Source organism: Artemia sp. Qi Xiang Cuo, chromosome 11, assembly GCF_049724085.1.
Source record: "Artemia sp. Qi Xiang Cuo chromosome 11, ASM4972408v1, whole genome shotgun sequence".
NCBI lineage: Eukaryota > Metazoa > Arthropoda > Branchiopoda > Anostraca > Artemiidae > Artemia > Artemia sp. Qi Xiang Cuo.
The window spans coordinates 2,588,987-2,608,791 of NC_142804.1; the positions used below are offsets into that span (position 1 = coordinate 2,588,987).

The window sequence follows — 19,805 nt, forward strand, 5'->3', positions numbered from 1 at the left end:
AAACCTAAGTTTGCATGAAAATACCGGCATCTTCAAGTTTCTCCAATGGTGGGCTTTGGATTTTTTCCCCTATATCCTTAGGTTCTTAAACATTTAACATAACAATCAAAGACAAAACTATTATGTAGCAAACACCTGCAACTTGAAGGAAATACTCCTTATTACGTATTAAACACCTGCATTTTGAAGAAAAGCAATAGCACCTGCATCTTGAAGGAATCACCATTAAAATTCTTTGTGATTAATGATGTAGAAGAAAAGGGTAGGAGCTATGGGGCTGTTTAAATAGATTGAGGCATCAATACTGAAAATGCATGCATACTTCCGAATAGCAGATACTATGCGTAAACAACTAGCAAATTTTAAACTTAAAGACCTGTCTCCTGGGGCTGTAGGGGGGGGGCCATGTTATATTTAAAGGCATTGTTATAGGGCCTTTCAACTATGACGAACAAAATGGCTATCTCAAAATGGTTGACCAGACGATTTCGGGGGAAAATGGCAGGGGAAGGGGCATAGTCGCCCTCCAATCTTTCTCGTCAATTGAAAAGACACTAGAACTTTTAATTTCCGTTTGAATAAGCTCTCTCTCGATATTCTAGGATCACTGTGCCGGTATCATCACCAATGGGGAAAAAAAACAAATAAGCGCGCATCCGTGATCTTTATTCCGACCAAAAAATAGACAATTCCACATTTTTGCAGATAGAAGGTTGAAACTTCCGGAATAAAGCTCTCTGATACGCTGAATTTGATGGTGTAACTTTCATTAAAATTCTTCGACTTTTAGAGGGTATTTCCCTCATTTTTCCAAAATCAGGCAAATTCGCTCAGGCTTGTAGCTTATGATGTGTAAATCTAAACTTAGTGAAACTTATATATTTGAAATCAGCATAACAAGCAATTTTTTTTAAAATACATACCACTATCAAAATTCCGTTTCTAAGAGTTTCTTTGACTATTGAGCTGCGTCGCTCCTTACTTACAGTTTATTACCACGGACTGTTTGATTCAAGTTGAAATGTTTCAATTTAACGAGGTGTCAGCTTTCAAAATATGCAGTCTTTGGTTTTTTTTTTTTTTTTGTTTTTTTTTTAAGTAAAGCATGCTGAATTCTAAAATTGAAAAAGAGAATGTTCCACGATTTGGATATGATTCATTGTAAGCCAAGTTCTCTGATAGTCCAGAGAGTCCAAGTTAATCTTCTTTAACCTGACAGCCTCCATAACCTCCCAAATAATCTCCTTAAATCTAATTATTAATTTCAGTAAACAGTAAATCCATAAAAAGCAAAGTTTTATCTACAGAGAAATTCTACAGAGATACTCTTTTACAGAGAGTCCACTTATAAAAAATATAACAATAAAAAAACTTTTCCTTATTCTAACTGGTTTAAAATTTCAATAGAAATGAACATTCAGGTAAAATTCAACCTCACCGTTTCTTCACTTAGTCAAATTTACCCGAATGTTTTAAAACCAATCAATTATTTAAAATACGGAGTAAATTGCTCCAAAGAATTAGGAAGCTTTAAGCAAAGAAAGTAGCTTTGTGAAAAAGCTACTTCTCTTTGTACTTATGCCGAGCCCTTCAGTGGGAATGGGTTCTACGGATTAAATATGCGTTTTTTCGCTGATGCATAGTACGAAGCCTGACCTTATGATACATCCAAATTTCCTAATTTCAGTCCGTTTGTTTTACAAGACTTCAAAAATCAATTTTCGGAAATTATTTTAAGGAAATAGAACATGCTCCTAATTGGATAGAGTAATTGGATAAAAGAAATTGGATTGTAATAGAAAAAAACAAAGTTTTGGTCACTTCTATTCGTAGATTGAAACTTGAAACATGGATTTCTCTAAAATAACTGCTGAAGAACTTTTGGCTGTAACTGTTAGAAGAGCAGCAAATGAGCAAAGGCTGATTGCCGGGATGCTCAACTGCTTTGAAACATTAATGGATGCTGATAATGTTGTAGCATGTATTATTCAAGATGATATTGAAATAGGTCTTGTATCTCTTTTGATAAGTGCTTTCTGTATGGAAAACGGCCTTGCTCTCATAAAGGTAAGCAGTAAGTGTATCTATTAAAATAGTTCACAGGGGAGAGGAGGTGGCCGGAAATATAAAATTGAACGTTATGCTCATTAATTTTATGTTTTTAAGAGATTTGTTTCGAGAAATTTTGTCTCGAAAGCGTACCCCTCATCCCGCTATATTTATAAGCATTTGAATGAAAACTTGCGTTACACTTAAAATATCTATGAAATTAAAGGTGAGATTTGACCGCGCAGCAACCGTAATGCAGTATAGAGTAATGTATTTCAAGGAATGAAAGAAGTTTAGTCAGTAAAGTTTCCTCCTCCTTCTATAGTTGTTTTAAGAACTTCTCACCGTAATATAAAGAATCAGGGCGCAAAAATACACTTTTAGTGTTTATAGCACTGAAACAGGCCTTTCTTCTTATAGATGTTTTCTTGTTATGGAGAATGCTACTCATTGTTTTCTTTTAATTCTTTTATATTTCCTTGGGGTATGTCTGAGCCCATCAGGGGCGGGGGAGAGGGGGCTTCATTGTCAGAAAGAGACAGTGGTATTTTAAAAGAATACATTACAAGGAATATATTTGTACTACTTTTAGCACCATGCTTCCTTTAAATGTGGTCAGCCACAGCAAATCTACTGTCCGTTCTAGGTTCTCATTGAACCCGTTCGTACCCCGAACTAAGGCAGTTGATTATTACTAATGGTTCTTCTCTCCCTCTCAGAATTTGGGCTCTAGAACAACTTGAAATACATGTAATTCAACATCCTCATTTGGAATTTATCATATATCTCATTTACCTTGTTATACACTTAACGTCATTACTTAATCCCTTTACCAAATTTTGATTCTTTTTCCGTTATATTTCCCTTGAAACTTAGAATTTCTATTCCAACCGTTTTATATACTGATTACTTAATTTCTTACGTATTCTTTATTGGATGTTAAATCAGTATTGACAGCTTTTTTGATAAATTAAACGATTCGTCGTAACGAACTGTAAGTAAGGAGTGACCGGCTCAATGTAATTGAAACTCTAAAAACCGAAATTTTTACACCGATAGATGCGTCAAAAGAATCAAATTCTTATGCTGATTTAAAATATATAAGTTTAGTTTCATCAAGTTTAGTCTTACTCATCAAAAGTTACAAGCCTGGCAAAATGTGCCTTATTTTCGAAAAAAGGAGGAAACGCCCCCAAAAAGTCATAGAATATTAATGAAAATCTCGCCATTATATTCACCGTGTAAGAGAAACCTACTGTAGAGGTTTCAAACTCATATTTGCAAAAATGTGCAATTTTGTTTGTTTTTTGCCAGAAGAAAGATCACGGATGCTTGTTTATTTGTTGTTTTTTTATGCTGTTTTTCCAGGGGGTGATGAAATGGATCCAGTGGTCCTAGAATATCACAAGAAGGTTCATTCAAACGGAAATTAGAAGTTCTAACTCACTTTTTAAGTAGAAAAATAAATTGGAGGGCAACTAAGCCCCCTCCCACACTCATTTTTTCCTAAGGTAACCCGATCAAAATTTTTATATCGCCATTTTGTTTAGCATAGTTAGAAAATTCAACAATTATGTCTATGAGGGTGATTTAATCCCCAACAGTACTCGGGGCGTGGGCTGCAAATTATGAACTTTGCCCCTTGTTTACATATGATATTGGTTATTGGGAAATATACAGATGTTTTCAGGGGGATTTTTCTGGTGGAGGTCAGGGGAAGGGAGTTACGCAGGATGGTCTTTCCATGGAGAAATTTTTCATGGGGGTAGGAAATTTTCTATGAAGGGGGTGCCAGATTTCCCAGCATTATTTAAAAAACGATCAGAAATTAAATTAAAAAAACTATTTTTTTCCAAAGAAAGTAAGGAGCAACATTAGAACTTAAAACGCACAGAAATTATTACATATATGAGGGAATTCTCCCCCTAATCAATTACTCGCTCTTTACGCCAAAGTTTTGTTTAGTACTTTCAAAAGAGCTATTTATTCTAGTTAAACGGCCTTTGTGATTCAGGGGTCATTCTTAAAGAATCGGAATAAAACTCAAACTTTAGCGTAAAGAGCGAGGTATTGACTAGGGGGAAAATTCCCCCTTATACATAATAATTTATATTCGTTTGAAGTTTCAATGTTGCTCCTTACTTTCAGTTGAAAAAAACTTGTTTTTTGTATTTATGCAAGCAAAGAACGACGATTTTCTTAAATGGGCGTAAAAGTTAATATACTCGTACGCACATGAGAGAAGGGTTTAAACTGATAATTCAAATGTTTATATAAAATCTTTAAAATGTTTAAAATGATCAAAGTATGACCAAAGAGTAAAAGAGAGATTACTATCCTGTAACTCTGTGGTAAAAAGTATGTTTTAGTTTCATTGCTATATGTCAATGGCAAATTTTCGAAAGCCGAGTGCGTGCCAGATAGTAAAGCCAGTAGCTCCAATTTTCTAAGAACCGATTAGTATCTATCTTATATTTTTGTAACACATTAAAGGGACGGCACTAAAAAAGAAGACGCAGATTTTGAGTCACAAGATTCGGTGTAAGTAGTTCTTCCTTTTTTTTTTACTGGTTTTACCGAAGTTTAACCATAAAATTAAACCAATTAGCGGGGGAGGGGAAGGTTTTCTACTTTACATATACGCAAAAATTATGATTGTATTTAGCTTCCTCGTCGTTTTAGCTTCCTTTATTTTCATTTGGAAAAAAAACATTACTTTTTAAATTCGATATATTTTTGGTTTTCATATAACATTCTTGATTGTCTGTAAGATGGGACAATGCCCCCCTCAACCCTTGGTCTTTTGAATCATTATTTTATTTATAGAATAGCATTCCAACATAATATAATTCAGCAACCTTTGCCACTTTGCAGTAGACCTTTATATTTTGACTTTAAATTATCATGTTCATAGACGTACAAAGTGGAGTTTTGAAATCGAAATATAACTGTAATTGAAATGGCTACCTCAAAAATTTTGAGAAAAAGCCATTTTTTACCACAATGCGACCTTTGAGTAAAAATGGCAGGGGAAGGGGTCGAGTTGCTCCCTGGTTGCTTAAGGCTCATAAAATAGGGGTTGCAACAATCAATTCGGTTTTGAATTATCCCTCTCCTGAGATCGTACGAGCCATAGTTCGACACCATCACTCCAGGCGGAAAGAAATTAAAACAAATTCAAAAACTTTGCATTTTAGGAATTGGCGATTTCCGATAGAGGTCTCTTGACAATTAAGAATTTGATGGTGCATTTTGAATCGAGATCAAATTACTTTTGGGGATAGTTCCCCATTTTATCAAAATACATATCAATTTACTTTTATTAGAAACTTTTGATGTCCACTGTTAGATTAATAAATTTTGCATATTTAGAATCAGTATAAATTGAATTTTTTTTTCGAAACATGCAATGTTTTCAAATATGTTGGAAAATTCGTCAAATGTTGGACGAAATCGCTTGCTAGAAAATGCAAAACAATTCCACACAGCATTAAATGTTCATTTGAAATTTTGATAAAAAGAATAGTTAGAATAAAAAGTTTTCCATAGAAAATTAACCAGTCATGTCAAACAGCTCGTGGTAATTGGGGGGGGGTCCCCTTTTGTATATAAGGAAAGCTATCGTTGAATTTAGCTTTCTCATCGTTCTTTACTTTCATTTGAAAAAACACCTTTACTTTATAAATTTAATGTATTTTTGCTTTTCATATCATGTTGCTGGTTATCTCTAAGATGAGCTAAAGTTCCCCTTAACATTTGCTCTTTTGATTCATTGCTCAAAGGAGCAAGGGTCGAGGGTTGAGTTTTTAGACCAGTCTATTATGACTTAAAATTACTAAATAAAAAAAAATGTAGTATCAAAGTAATTGCTGATAATTAAAAAAAAATTAGGTTGAAATAAAATTAATTCTAACAAAAAAGCTAAAAGAAGGCTCAAACATATTTAAATACAATATTTACGAGTATAATAGCGAAGGTTATGAAAATATTTACGAGCAGAAATTAAAACAAACAAGTAATAAAAAAAATTCAGATCAACCTTCAGTGAGCAGAAATTACCAAGCATCAGAGTGGGACTACCAACACCTTAAACGTTCAAAAATTTAGAGCATCTTTTGCCTTTTCTGGAAGCAATTTTCATTTCAAACAGTGTGTTTTATTTGTTACAACATCGACGAAAAAAAAAACAACAACAAAAATATTATGTTGCCACACAGGGCTTACTAGGAGTGAGGCTACTCTTAGTCAAATTTCTTAAAAAAAAACTACTTGTTCAAATCTAAGTAAAAAGAATTAAAATACCAGGAAATCTCAGCAATTTTGATTTTTCAATAATGTATGGCATAAAAGATAATTTTGAAAATATAGATTGTTTTCAGTAAAGCTCAAACTCCACGTTAGTCTTTAGAAAATTTAAGGAGTGAATCTTATTTCTAATAATTTTTACTAATTTTAAGTCTAAACTGTTTGTGCACTTTCATTTCTTTTATTTTTGGTTTCATTATTTATTTATCAGTAATTTCTATTCCATTTAAGTTTGATATATTATATGACTCTCTTTCAGATTACTTTGATATCCTAATTAAATAAAAAAGAAACAAGTTTTTTCAACTGACAGTTAGGAGCAACATTATAACTTAAAATGAACAGAAAATATTACGTATATGAGGGGGGATGCACCTCCTAAACACCTCGCTCTTGCCGCCAAAGTTTTTTAGTATTTCAAAAAATTTTCTTATCCTAATTAAATTGCCCACGTGTTTTAGGAGTGGTTCTTAAAGAACTGGGACAAACAGTCAAACTCACTCTGTTTATAAATGCATAGGCTAAAAATAAAATACATCGGTTAAAAAAATAGTTACATTACAAAAGTGCCAAATTTTATTGATATTTCTTGGGTCAATAGTAGTAACCGTACAATGAATTGAAAGTTTACATACATATCTATGCCTTAGGCGTAAGTTTGAATGTATACTTTCAATGCATTTGATTGTTAACAGGGTCATTTTCATACAAACAGGTCTACATGTATTTACACTCTAGGAACGACGCAATTTCAAAGTTCAATGTCTTTTTTTTTTTTTAGTTCAAAAAACCGGTGTCTCTTATTTTTTACTCGCCTATTATTTTTTGTATATAATCAGGTTCCATATTTGATTCTCCATCAGTTTCGAGTCGTTTATATTGGAGATATCAAATTTTTTTATTACAAATAAAAAAATTAAAATAAAAACAAATTTCTGGTTTGTAAAAAATATTAGCATTAATAAAAAAAAAATTTCATTAAGTTAAGGAAGAAATTCTTTCCCTACACTAGAACTAAGGGATACTTATACACTTAGAAGCCTGTTGTTTTTAGGAGCTGAAAAAACCTCTAATTCTCTTATAGGTTGAAATTTACGGTGTGATTTTTTATCAAGATCAGTGGTCTTTTAGATGTTTTTTTTTGAAAAAAATTGATTAGATTTTAGAGTGTTAATTTGGGGTTAGAATAAAATTTTTATTTTTTAATGTATTGATTTTTAAAAAAGCTTACCTTTTTATAAATATAAGTGGGTTTTTTTTTTATTTTAATTTTTTTTAAAATAATTACAGGACCTGATTATTTTAAGGGTTTATTTTTTTTTTATCGTTAAAAAATTTTCTTGTTTTTGTTTTTTTGAAAATAAAAAAATTTATAAGATTTTAGATAGTTAATTTTTGATTATAAAAAAATTTTTTTTTTTTATTTTATTCATTTTTAAAAAAGATTAATTTTTTATAAATATAATTTTATTTTTTTTAAAAATATCAGTGTTTTTTTTTTTTCTGGTGTTTTTGAAAATACTTCCAGGCCAGTCTGCATTTATGGTGTGATTTTTATCATGATCAGTTAACCTTTTTAGGGATTTTTTTGAAAAAAAAAAGTGCTTAGCACTATTGAAAAAAAAAGTTTTTAAATAATTTAAATTAATAAAATAAACTTTATTATTTTAAAAAGAATAAATTTAATTTTTTTTTTTCAAGTTATTTTAAAAAATCAATACCCCCCCTTCTGACATTAGTTACATAACTATATAATTTGTACTAATTCAATAAAAAATAAATTATGTTATCAAATTCTATCCTAGAACTACACAAGACCAGCCAATGCATGTGAATCTTTTAATGACAGTGACCTCTGACCCCCGTGTTATCTCCATATCAGCTGGAGTGAACTTGAAAAGGGAGTGGACTGAATTATATAATGACTCAGCTCAACCTACTGAAGATTGTGACCTTAACCCCCCTCAAGTATTACAAAGGAGTTCAGGTATAGAAGACCAGTTAGAATTTGTAATCATATAAATATTTTTTTTTTCTATCCCCATTTTCAAAAAATAATACAAAATTTTATAAGGGGCATATATTTTTAAAAAATTAAAATTTTATTTTAATATCTATAATTTTCTTTCATAAAAAAAATAATCGATGTATTAAATTTAACTCTTTAATTGAAATTATATAACAAAAAAAAAAAACCATAAAACTTAAATTATAAAAAATTTTATTTATACTTAAAAATTAATTTTATACAAAAAACTAACTATTTGAAAAAACGAAAGTTAAAAAAATTTATAATATAAAGTTAACGTTCACCATTAGACTGGTATTTTAGTTCCTAATGCATTTGAATACATCCGCTATACTTATCAGATCTATCACCGCTTTTTAATCCGATTTTGAATTCTAAGTAGGGTCGCATGCAAAGTGGTCTTTAAATGGCAAGATGTATATCTTCAATAAGCAATTTACACAGGGAAAAAGGTTTTTTGATAATTTCCAAATATGTCTTCGCGGTAATGTTAAGAAACTTTATTTGGGTGAAGCAGATTTTGGTCATCTCAGTGAGAAAAGGCGTATAGGACTAGCAAGTCTGTTATCTAGTAATCTTATATCAGTGGTGTGCAGTATGCTACCCCATAACCATCCAATGAAAGTTACCATATAAGAATCCCACTTCGGACGACCAAGGTCACCCAGGAGCATCCAGTAGAGAGGGGGAGGGGAGGGAGGGTTCTAAAAAGGAGCATCCAACATTTTAATTGCACTTTAATTGTTGATATGAATGGAGAAAAAAGTTCTTCTCTCTCTTACAAGCATTTATTTAGCCCAGGTCAACTTCAAACAAATCCGTTGGGGAAAGACACAGGAAAATACGGATTATTGAGAAGGTAGCATCATCAACCACCGACATATGAGGTTTATACTTTTAAAAAATACAAAGTTCAATATTCGAAACTAGCTTCTTCATGGTATTAGGACATGTGATAATAAACATGCGAGAGCCTTATATATTGCCCCCCATATTTTTTAAAAAATACCTTTGTGTTGTAAAATTATTTTTAAAAAAATACAAAGTAATAGCTAATAAAAACTACAAAGAAGGATCGTATTAGCTTAGTGTGGGCCAGTGCCCCCCTATATTTGAACCAATAACTTTTTGTGACATTTGAATTTATTATTTTTAATTTTTAACTTTGTTATTCGGTAGTAAGCCTTATCTTTTTATTTTATTGGGTAAGCTTTAGTTAAAGTTGACCCTTTACAAAAATTTAAAAAAAAAAAAAAATACCTTTTGTGTTCAAAATATAAATAAAAAAAATACAAAGTTCGAAAATAGAATACAGCTCACCAATGAGCTTAGTTTATTATTGATTACCATTGTTTGATAATTTGCACTTGCCCCCTAATCTTGAAAAAATACCTTTTTTTGTAAATTATAAATTTTAAATATACATAGTTCAATATTTGAAGCTCGCGCCAGCAGGAGCTTAGGATAGTAGCGGGGGTCAAACACTCGAATGGGACTCATATTTTGCATTTTTGTTTAAAAAAAAAAATTTTTTAAAAAAAAAAAAAAATTTTTAAAAGAAAAAGCATAAAAAATAATTTATAAAAAAAAAAAAAAAAAAAATATATTTTTTAACATGGTCAGTTGACATTATGAAAGACATAAGACAATGTAACTTACTGCTTCTTTTATTTTTTCTGGTTGTATTTTGAAAAATAATATGTGAAATTAAAAAAGTTTATTAACTATAAAAAAATTTACATAAAAAATAAAACTTTTTTTTTCTACAGATTAAAAATATAGCACCACCACCAGCGACAGCATTGAGTGATGGAGCAACTATATTTACAGGATCAATTCTGTCACCACCAGCAGAGTTCAAGGATGAACCTATACTGGTCCTAGAGAATATGGAGTGGGAAAGTGGCTTCCTTAACGATGTTTTTGGGGAAATGGACAGCCTGGATGACTTTAGCTGCGATATTGACATGTTTGAGGGCCCAGAGTGGGCGGCGAGTTTCCTACGTGAATATTTAGATGATGATGTTAAAAGTACATCTTAACCTAGTCCTCATCACGAAATTATATTAGATGACACTACAGTCTGGCTTGACCAATTGTCCCCAAACACCTTGGAATATGTGCTAGGGGACCTCATGTCACATCCCCCCAATGTGATTGAACAGACTGGGAGCGGTGTTATTGACAATTCTCTGCCACCCGCCACCGCTCCACTCAATGCTATAGATAGAAGTAGTAGTAATACAACAGCAACAGTACCCCCTCTTCCGGATTTTTTTCTCTCCAACTCTGCCTTGCATCACACATTGGTCTACAGCGCCATTATTAAATTATTTGTATGTAAGTAACAGTCTCTTTATTGATTTCTTCTCTTGAATATACAGTACAGATACTTCATTCAAGAAACGTGATTAAACACGTTTTGAAACTACATACTATGTGAAAACCTGTGCTTGACACATTTCCAAAAGAACGGGGAGTCCCCACAGCTTACTACACAGTGAACAAAGTGAGAAGAACAAAAACTCCACGTTTACAACCAGACTGGTTTTTTAGACAACCACCACACCGACATGACACACTAGATTGAACTTTCATTCAATAAAGTATAAAAAAAATATTTGGAATGATTGTACCAGCTATTTATTGAATTCGCCTAATTAATATTAAGGTAATTTAATTAAATCGAGAAACGTGATTAAACACGTTTTGAAACATCCAGCGCGGTGTAATACTGTACGCTACACCTTTAGAAACGTACGGGGATTCCCAACTGGTTCCTTCACATTGCAAAAAAGTGAGCCGTACGACAACTCCACGTTTTCAATCAGACTGGTTTTTTAGGGACCAATAAGGAAAGATAAGCAAAGTCGCCATAGCTTTATTTCATTTTTTGAAGCTTCATTTAGACGAGGTTACGGGGGCCCCCGTAGCCGCGTCTAAATGAACCTTGAAAAAATGTAATAAAGCTATGTCGACTTTGTATATCTCTCCGGATTGGTCCCTAAAAAACCAGTCTGGTTGAAAACGTGGAGTTTTCGTACTGCTCACTTTTTGCAATGTGTAGGAACCAGTGGGAATCCCGCTCGTTTGGAAAGGTGCCAAGGAAAGGCATACAAATAGCATGTAGTTTCAAAACGTGTTTAATCACGTTTTCTTGAATGAAGTATCTGTACTGTATATTCAAGAGGTGAAATCAAAAAAGATCGTTTTACTTACTTACAAATATTTTTTTTTATAATTTCTTGACTTAAATTTCGATATTTTGTGTCATCACGGAGGGGTTGTTGTCTAAAAAAACAGTCTGGTTGAAAACGTGGAGTTTTCGTACTGCTCACTTTTTGCACTGTGTAGGAAGCAGTGGGGAATCCCCGTTCATTTGGAAAGGTGCCAAGCAAAGGCATGCAAATAGCATGTAGTTTCAAAACGTGTTTAATCACGTTTCTTGAATGAAGTATCTGTACTGTATATTCAAGAGAAGAAATCAATAAAGAGACTGTTACTTACTTACAAATACTTTCATATTTGCGATAGAGACTTATTCTTTCGGCACTTCATTTTGTTAGGGAAAAAAATCCGTAAGAGTGGGGACTGTTGCTGTATTACTACTACTAGATCGAGAATTAGGTGTAGTGGTGGTGTGTTAAATATGCTTACAGGTAGAAAAGCCAAAAAACTGTAAACTAACATTGGGGGGATGGTACAAGATGGCAAACCGTTCCTAGAACAATGTGTTTTTTGCATATATTTAGATAAGTACGGTCGATTAATCTAAGATATTGAAATGAATATTAACAGTGGGAGATTACATTGTAACATCATACTCTCAATATTCACATATGAAACTATCCGCCCACTCTGGGCCCTCAACCATGTCAATATCGCAGCTTAAGTCCTCCAGGCTGATCATTTCCCCAAAAACATCTGTAAGGAAACAACTGTCCCACTCCATAGTATCGAGGATCATTGTAGCTTCATCCTCGAACTCCGCTGGTGGTGAGAGAATTGATCCTGTAAAGATAGTTGCTCCATCACTCAATGGTGTCGCTGGTGGTGGTGATATATTTTTAATCTTTATAAAAAAATTTTTATTTTTTATTTATATTTTTTTATAGTTAATAGAACGTGTCAATTTCTCATATTCATTGTAAAAATACCATCACCATCAACAGAAAAAATAAAATTCTAAGAAATTTCAATTTTCTTTTTTAATTAATTATTTAAACTGAAAATTTTAAAATAAAAATTATTTTTTTTTTTTAGACAGTCAATTTGATGCCGATTCTTTTAAAAAACAAATTTTTGTTTTACAAAAATTTTTTTTTTTTAAACAAAAATGAAAACTATTAGGAAAATTCGTTTTTTTGAGCCCCGCTACTATCCTAAGCTCCTGCTGAAGCTAGATTCAAATATTGAACTTTTTATCTATAAAAAGTATAAAAGCAACACACATGTATTTTTTTAAAATGAGGGGCCACGTTCAAATTATATAAAACGTTTAACAAAGAAACTCAAACGGTCCTTCGGGAGAGGTCTGCTAATTACGTAATGTTTATTTTTTTTAAAGTTAAATGGACAAAAAAAAGGTATTTTTTTTTTTTAAATAGTTTTACAGTGCCACTTATAAATATATGTTACCAAATCATCAAAACCGCTCATGATTCCGCTCTAGAAAAAACTATTCAATTGTAAAAAATTTATTTTTAAATTACCCAAAAAGGTATATTGTATTTATTAGGGGGGGCAAATTACTACAATAAAAAAATCCTCACCAGCTGACTATAGGTTAGAAGCTTTTTATTTTAATTTTTTTAAAAAATATAAATAAAACAAAAATGAATTTTTTTCATAGATAGGGGGCAAGTTCTAAGTTAATAGCATGGTAAAAATAAACTGACCTTCTACAAATCATACGAGCGCGTCAAAGCTGTAACTTTGTATTTTTTAAAAGTATAATGCCACGCTTTATTTGGTTGATGATTATAAATTCTCAATAATAAATCTTTTCATGTGTATTTTGCCAACGGGTTTGTTTGAAGTTGACCTGGGCTAAATAAATGCTTGTAAGAGAGAGAAGAACTTTTTTCTCCATCCATAACAACAATTAAAGTGTAATTAAAATGTTGGATGCTCCTTTTTTAGAACCCTCCCTCCACTCCCCCTCTCCCGGGGAGGATCCTTGGGAACCGGGAGCTTCCTTTCGATGGAGGAGGATCGATACCCTATCGAGGTCGGGGGATGGGGTATTGGACTTCACAACACTGTTCAAATAGAACAACCTCAAATTCTTTCTCGTAAACACCTAAGTGTTTCAATGAAATGGCCAAAAACGCCTTCACCCAAATAATGTTTCTTAACATTGCTGCGATGACATATTTGGAAATTATCAAAAAACCTTTCCCTGGGTAAATTGATTATTGAAGATATACATCTTGACCTTTAAAGACAGCTTTGAATGAGACCCTCCTTCGAAGTCATATCGGCTTGATAGATCTGATAAGTATAGCGGATGTATTCAAATGCAGTAGGCACGAAAATACCAGTCTAATAGTGCGCGTTAACTGTATAGTATCAATTGTTTTAACTTTCGTTTTTTTCAATTTTTTTTTTTTTTTTGTATAAATTTTATTGTTCAATATATATAATAGTTTTTTTTATTTAATTTTGATTTTTTTTTTTTTTTTTTTATTAATTAATTTAAAGCATTAATGTTTATTTTCCAGCAAATTTTTTAAATTAAATAAAATTAAATATCTTAAAAAAAAATTTTTAGTTTTTAAAAAGCTATTCCCCTGAGAAAATTATGTCTTATTTTTTGAAAATAGGGATAGAAAAAAAAATATGTATATACATACAAATTCTGACTGGACTTCTATACCTGAACTCCTTTGTAATACTTGAGGGGGGTTAAGGTCACAATCTAAAGTAGGTTGAGCTGAGGCATTATATAAGGCAGTCCACTCCCTTTTCAAGTTCCTTCCAGCTGATATGGAGCTAGCACGGGGGTCAGAGGTCCCTGTCATTAAAAGAGTCACAGGCTTTGGCTGGTCTTGTGTAGTTCGAGGAGATAATCTTATAAATGAATTTATTGTATATTGAATTATTATACATTCTTTATTTCTTGCACTCTTTTCATAAGGGGGGGTATTTAATTTGTCAAATTAATTGAAAAAAAAAAATGCATTTTATTTTTTTTAAAATAATCAATTTTATTTTTTTAATTTATATTATTTAAAAACTTTTTTTTTTTTCAATATATATAATAACTTTTTTTCAAAAAAATAAAAAAAATTTCTAAATTAAAATTAAAAAAAAAAAAAAGAATAGGACTCCGGCCAGTTAATTTTTTAAAAAAAAATACCTAAAAAAAACAAAAAACACTGAAACTTTTAAAAAAAAAGCCCAATAAATTTAAAAAAAATTAAGATTTTTTAAAAAAAAAAAAAAAAAAAAAAAAAAAATTTATTATAAACACAAATTAACGATAGAAAAGCTAAGCACTTTTTTTTTTTAAAAAAAACATCTAAAATAACACTTTATCACTATAAAAAAAAAATCACACCGTAAATGCATACTGGCCTTGATTTATTTTAAAAAAAATTCCTAGAAAAAAAAAAAAAACCACTGATCTTTATAAAAAAGGAAGCTTTTGTAAAAATTAATAAATTAAAAAATAAACATTTTATTCTAATTCCCAAATTACCGATCGAAAATATAAGCACTTTTTTCAAAAAAACATCTAAAAGACCACTGATCTTGATAAAAAATCACACTGTAAATTTCAACCTATAAGAGAATTAGAGGTTTTTTCAACTCCTAAAAATAACAAGCTTCTAAGTATATAAGTATCCCTTAGTTCTAGTGTAATGAAAGAATTTCTTCATTAAATTAATTAAAATTTCTTTTTAATAATGCTAATATTTTTTACAAACAAGAAAATGTTTATATTTTTCAATTTTTTATTTTTATTTAAAAAAATTTATATCTCTAATTACCACTACTATAAACTTATTGATAAAAAAATAAGTAACCTTATTATATAAAAAAAATAATAGGCTATAAAAAAAGAATATAACCCTGTTTTTTGAAATAAAAAAAAAAAATACGTTTAAATTTGAAAGTGCTTCGTTCCTATAGTGTAAATACCTGTATGAATGTTTTTACGCAAATTACCATGGTAACCGCCCAATGCATTGAAAGTATACATTCAAACTTACGCCTAAGGCATAGATATGTATGTAAACTTTCAATGCATTGTACGGTTACTACTGTCAATCGACTCAGGTTGGTAAATTCTGTCGTACTACTACTACTACTACTACTAACAACTCATCGCAGCACCAAGCCGCCTGAGGCCAACACAGCTACGCACGCTCCTCCTCCACCCCAATCTATTCAAAGCCTCCCTTTTTACACCCGCCCACGAAGTTCCCATTTCCTTTAAATCTTTCTTTATGACGTCCTCCCAACCCAGACGGGGACGACCTGCTTTCCGTTTAGCCCTAGATGGTTGGCCGAAAAGAACAATCTTCGGCAATCTGTCATCCTTCATCCGAACAACATGTCCTAACCACCTCAACCTTTCTTTAATTATAGACCTAGAAAGCTTTATTGAACCAAATTTTTCGTATAGACTATTGTTTGAAATACGGTCAGTCAGCCGGGTACCCAGAACAATCATTAAGCAATTTCTCTGGAAAACATCTAGAAAATCTTCATCCGCTTTTCGGAGCGTCCATGCTTCAGAGCCATATTTGACCACTGTCATCACTGTAGCTTCTAAGATTCTAATCTTGGTTTGCAGACTTATCTTCCTATTCCTCCAGACTTTTTTTAACTGTGAAAAAACACCCTGAGCCTGTCGTAGCAAATTCTGTCGTAGCTTACCTATAAAGGGTCCAAAAAATGAAGACTGCTGAGATTTCCTTCAAATAGGGAATCCACAACCTCTGATATTTTTTAGCACCCTAGCATTTGGAACAAAAGAGGCCAGTGGTTTAAAAAAATTCTTGGTGGAAGTTTTTCTGGAGCTTATATTTTAAGTGAATCTGAGGACTTGTACCACAAAAGGTAAGTGAGGCAAGAACGTATACTATTCTAATCACCCCTGCTCGTTGATTTGGCTCAAGGTTCTTTTTCCACAAGCTAGAGGTGGACAGAGGAAAACTTACTCTCTTTTTTTCCAGAACTTAGCACTTTTTGAGAAATTTTCAGAGGGTAGTGAGTTTTTGAGAGAATAATGCGCTCACTTTGAGATCTAAATAAGCACCTTCTCTTCTAGTTTCATACTTTTTCTTATTATCTTTTAGACTAGAAATTTCCTCAACCTTCTCCAGGTATGCCAAAGGAAGAAGATAGGATCGCTAGTAAAATCCCGCAAGAAGTTAACCAGAATGGCGTCAGATTTCTGTGAAATCGAAGATCAAGGACCAATAACATGTCTTCTTGTTCTGAACCCGTGTACAGAGACAAGCCTCAAGACAGAAGCTGCAGTTTTTGAAAAAATTTTGAAATTGCAATGCGCTTCTACGGGATAAGTATAGTGAATTACTATATTTAAACGAACGACTTGATGATAGTCAAATGAACGACTACCTTTGCGTCTTAATGTCTAAATTTCGATTCGTGAGGCAAAATTAGTTTTTTTTAAACTATGCGTAAAGTAAGATTTTAGTACTAAGAAAGTGTTTACCAAATTATTAAAAATTGTTTTATTTTGTTATCATCAGTCTGCAGCTAAATGACTTTTGTTTCTGATAAGCTTTAAGAGCCTTTAAACAGTATTAAGATTGTTGTAGAATAATGAAGATTCAAATATCGTTATTATTTGCGGTTCTATTTGTAAAGACAAAAAGCCAAGATTGTGACCCGGCATTAATCCAAGAAATTAGAAATTACAGACCTGTCGCCGAACATATTATTGAGGAGGTACTTCATGGGGCCTCAAAAGGCTTGTGCTATGAAAAGTTGGCAGAGTTTGTTGACAGCTACCAGTTAAGAATCACGGGATCACAAGTTCTTGAGGATTCAATTGATTATCTGCTAGAAAAGTATCAGGGCGAAGGATCTGTCATGGATAACACGTGGAAAGAGTCAGTGCCTAATCTACCTCATTGGACCCGGTTAGTGAATGTTTTTTTTTTTATGTTTGTAGGGCATATATATAAGTTCCTTACTTAAAATTCCAGAAGGGGGTGCGTTAGGTCCCTTGACTGACGCTCTTAGTAGTCTTTTTTCTATATTTATGTATGTAAAATTACCGGTGTTTCGGTTTGTCTGTGTCAACACTTAGAAGTATGCTGAACCAATTAACCTAGAAACATAAATATTTAAATAGGATAAATCAGGAACTATATGCATATGTTAAGTAAAAAATATATTTTGTTTGATAAATACTAGGCTATTTAAACATGGGAAAATATTGGGACAAAATTGGTAAGCTATTACGATCAAGGCCGGTAAAATTAGCATATGCCTGTTTAGAGTCAATTAGGAAAAAACCGGTATGCTCTTGGGCAAAGGAAGTTGAGAAATTTTTCGGAAATTTTTGACTGGACGAAGTATGGACTGAGAGTAAAGACCTGAGGGTCGATATTGGTAGCATTCAAAAAGCAGTTAAAAATATTTTGAGGGATCAAGAAATTCAGATATGACAAGCAATAAAGGATGTAGCAGGTTCTTTGAACATTTACTGTGAAAGTGACCTTGGGTATATATGCGGGAGGTTTAAAAAGAGGAGTCTTAAGTTAGGATATCGAATTGATAGTTAATTTTTTGCTCTTTGGTGACACAAAAAAAGTAAATAGATAATCTAAATTAACACCAGTGCCAATATTCATGCTGAATGTGTGGATCCATGTGCCTCTATAAAGAGGGAATGGGAACAGAAAGAGCATGGGGTTTACTAGCACTTGTTTTTTGCTCCCCCTCTTAGATTTTGAAAAATGCCTTTTCGGTATTTTCATTGAAAATTACCTTTTTGGGGTATTTTTATTGAAAAAAAATTGCAAAAGAACAAGGTTGTCCTTTCAGAATTTGAAAAGCCTTATGACCCCAATATATTTTCATAAATTAACGCCCCTGTATGTATTTTTAGATGAATGTGGGCTTCATTGAATATGCGAATGCGAATCATTGCCGTGGAATGATCTTAAAAGTTCCTTCATGTTTATTTCTGTTCTTTCTCTATAGTTCCAGGGATGAAGAGCACTAAAATTCTAATCTGTGTTTTTGATTGGTGGCTAAACGAAATCAAATTACTTTCTTTTTTTAAGTGGCGAAGAAGAAGCCTTTCTTATTGAGCCCCTTCATAAAAGTATGTCAATTTTGGCATTCGGAGGCAGCATTGCCACTCCGTCGGGAGGACCTCTCGTTGTAGAAGCTGTGGTAGTAACCAGCTTCGACGAACTGAGAAGTTTAGACGCCTCACAGGTGAATTTACTTTTGTCCTAATTTGCTTATCATTCCCAATTACTATTCCCTGATTTATTTCCTGTTTATTTTTCAATGACGATTTAGGACTACAGACCAGAACGAAACTTTTTTGGTACTTTTTTTTTTTATTTAAAAAAAAAAATTAAGGCTTGCTTCTCCGGTGAAATTATTTTCCTCTTATTTTACTCCTCATCACTTATCACTCTTTCTTTGATTTATTTTTGACCATCCATTGACAATTTTGAAGTTTAAATGAGCTCAGAAATTTAAATACCTCTCTCATACTTTTATTTTCCTTTTAATTTACTTATCATTCCGTACTATTACTGTCAGTTTTACTTTGGATCGTCTCTTGATACCTCAACAAAATTTGTTCAAGGGAATAGAGAGAAAAACATCATTACTATTTCTTATTCTTCTTTGTGGGTTCAATTTAATATATTATGCAATAAATGTACCTAAAAATTTCGTATTTAATCCCCTCTCTTGTCCAATAATATGAAATGAATGCTGTTTTTCTAATAAGCCCGCATTTACGGCTTATTAGAGAGACAAATTTAAACGTCTCCAGAACCAAAACAAATTCTATTTAAGTGTTAGTGTGACCCTTTGGACTTAAAATATTCAACATTGTTAAAGATACCAAGCTGTCTTTTTTTAAGTAAAAATGAAGTACTTTTTAAATTGTTATTAATAACAATTTTGACAAAAACGGATAGATTAAAATACAAGTCTCTTCCTCTTTTCTATATCTTCGCCAAGAGCCAGTGGCGGATCCAGGGGGAGGGGGCGCCCCTCTAACGTAGTCTAAAGTAGTGTAATTTACTTAATTAACGAAAGTTTGCGCTAATTAAACTTGCTCATAATGCAAACATGGGCGTAGGGAGGGGGGCATCTGCCCCCCCTCCCCTATACCTTAAAGTTTACATTATATATGGCTTAAAAAGCAGATTGTTTGGAAAAAGCAGTTGATAAAAATCCATCACAC

The 19,805-nt window shown here is 32.2% G+C and overlaps 1 protein-coding gene across 1 annotated transcript in view; it reads left to right on the forward strand.

Moving 5' to 3' along the window:
- The first annotated feature begins 1,913 nt into the window (after positions 1-1,913).
- The window catches only part of LOC148946527 (carboxypeptidase Q-like), a 29,182-nt gene continuing 11,290 nt past the window's right edge, over positions 1,914-19,805 (forward strand). Inside the window, exons 1-3 of the mRNA XM_089097410.1 lie at positions 1,914-2,067; positions 16,693-17,505; positions 18,658-18,814. Of these exons, the coding sequence (XP_088953536.1) occupies positions 17,186-17,505; positions 18,658-18,814 (477 nt within the window). The 5' untranslated portion in view covers positions 1,914-2,067; positions 16,693-17,185. The remainder of the gene's footprint in view (positions 2,068-16,692; positions 17,506-18,657; positions 18,815-19,805) is intronic.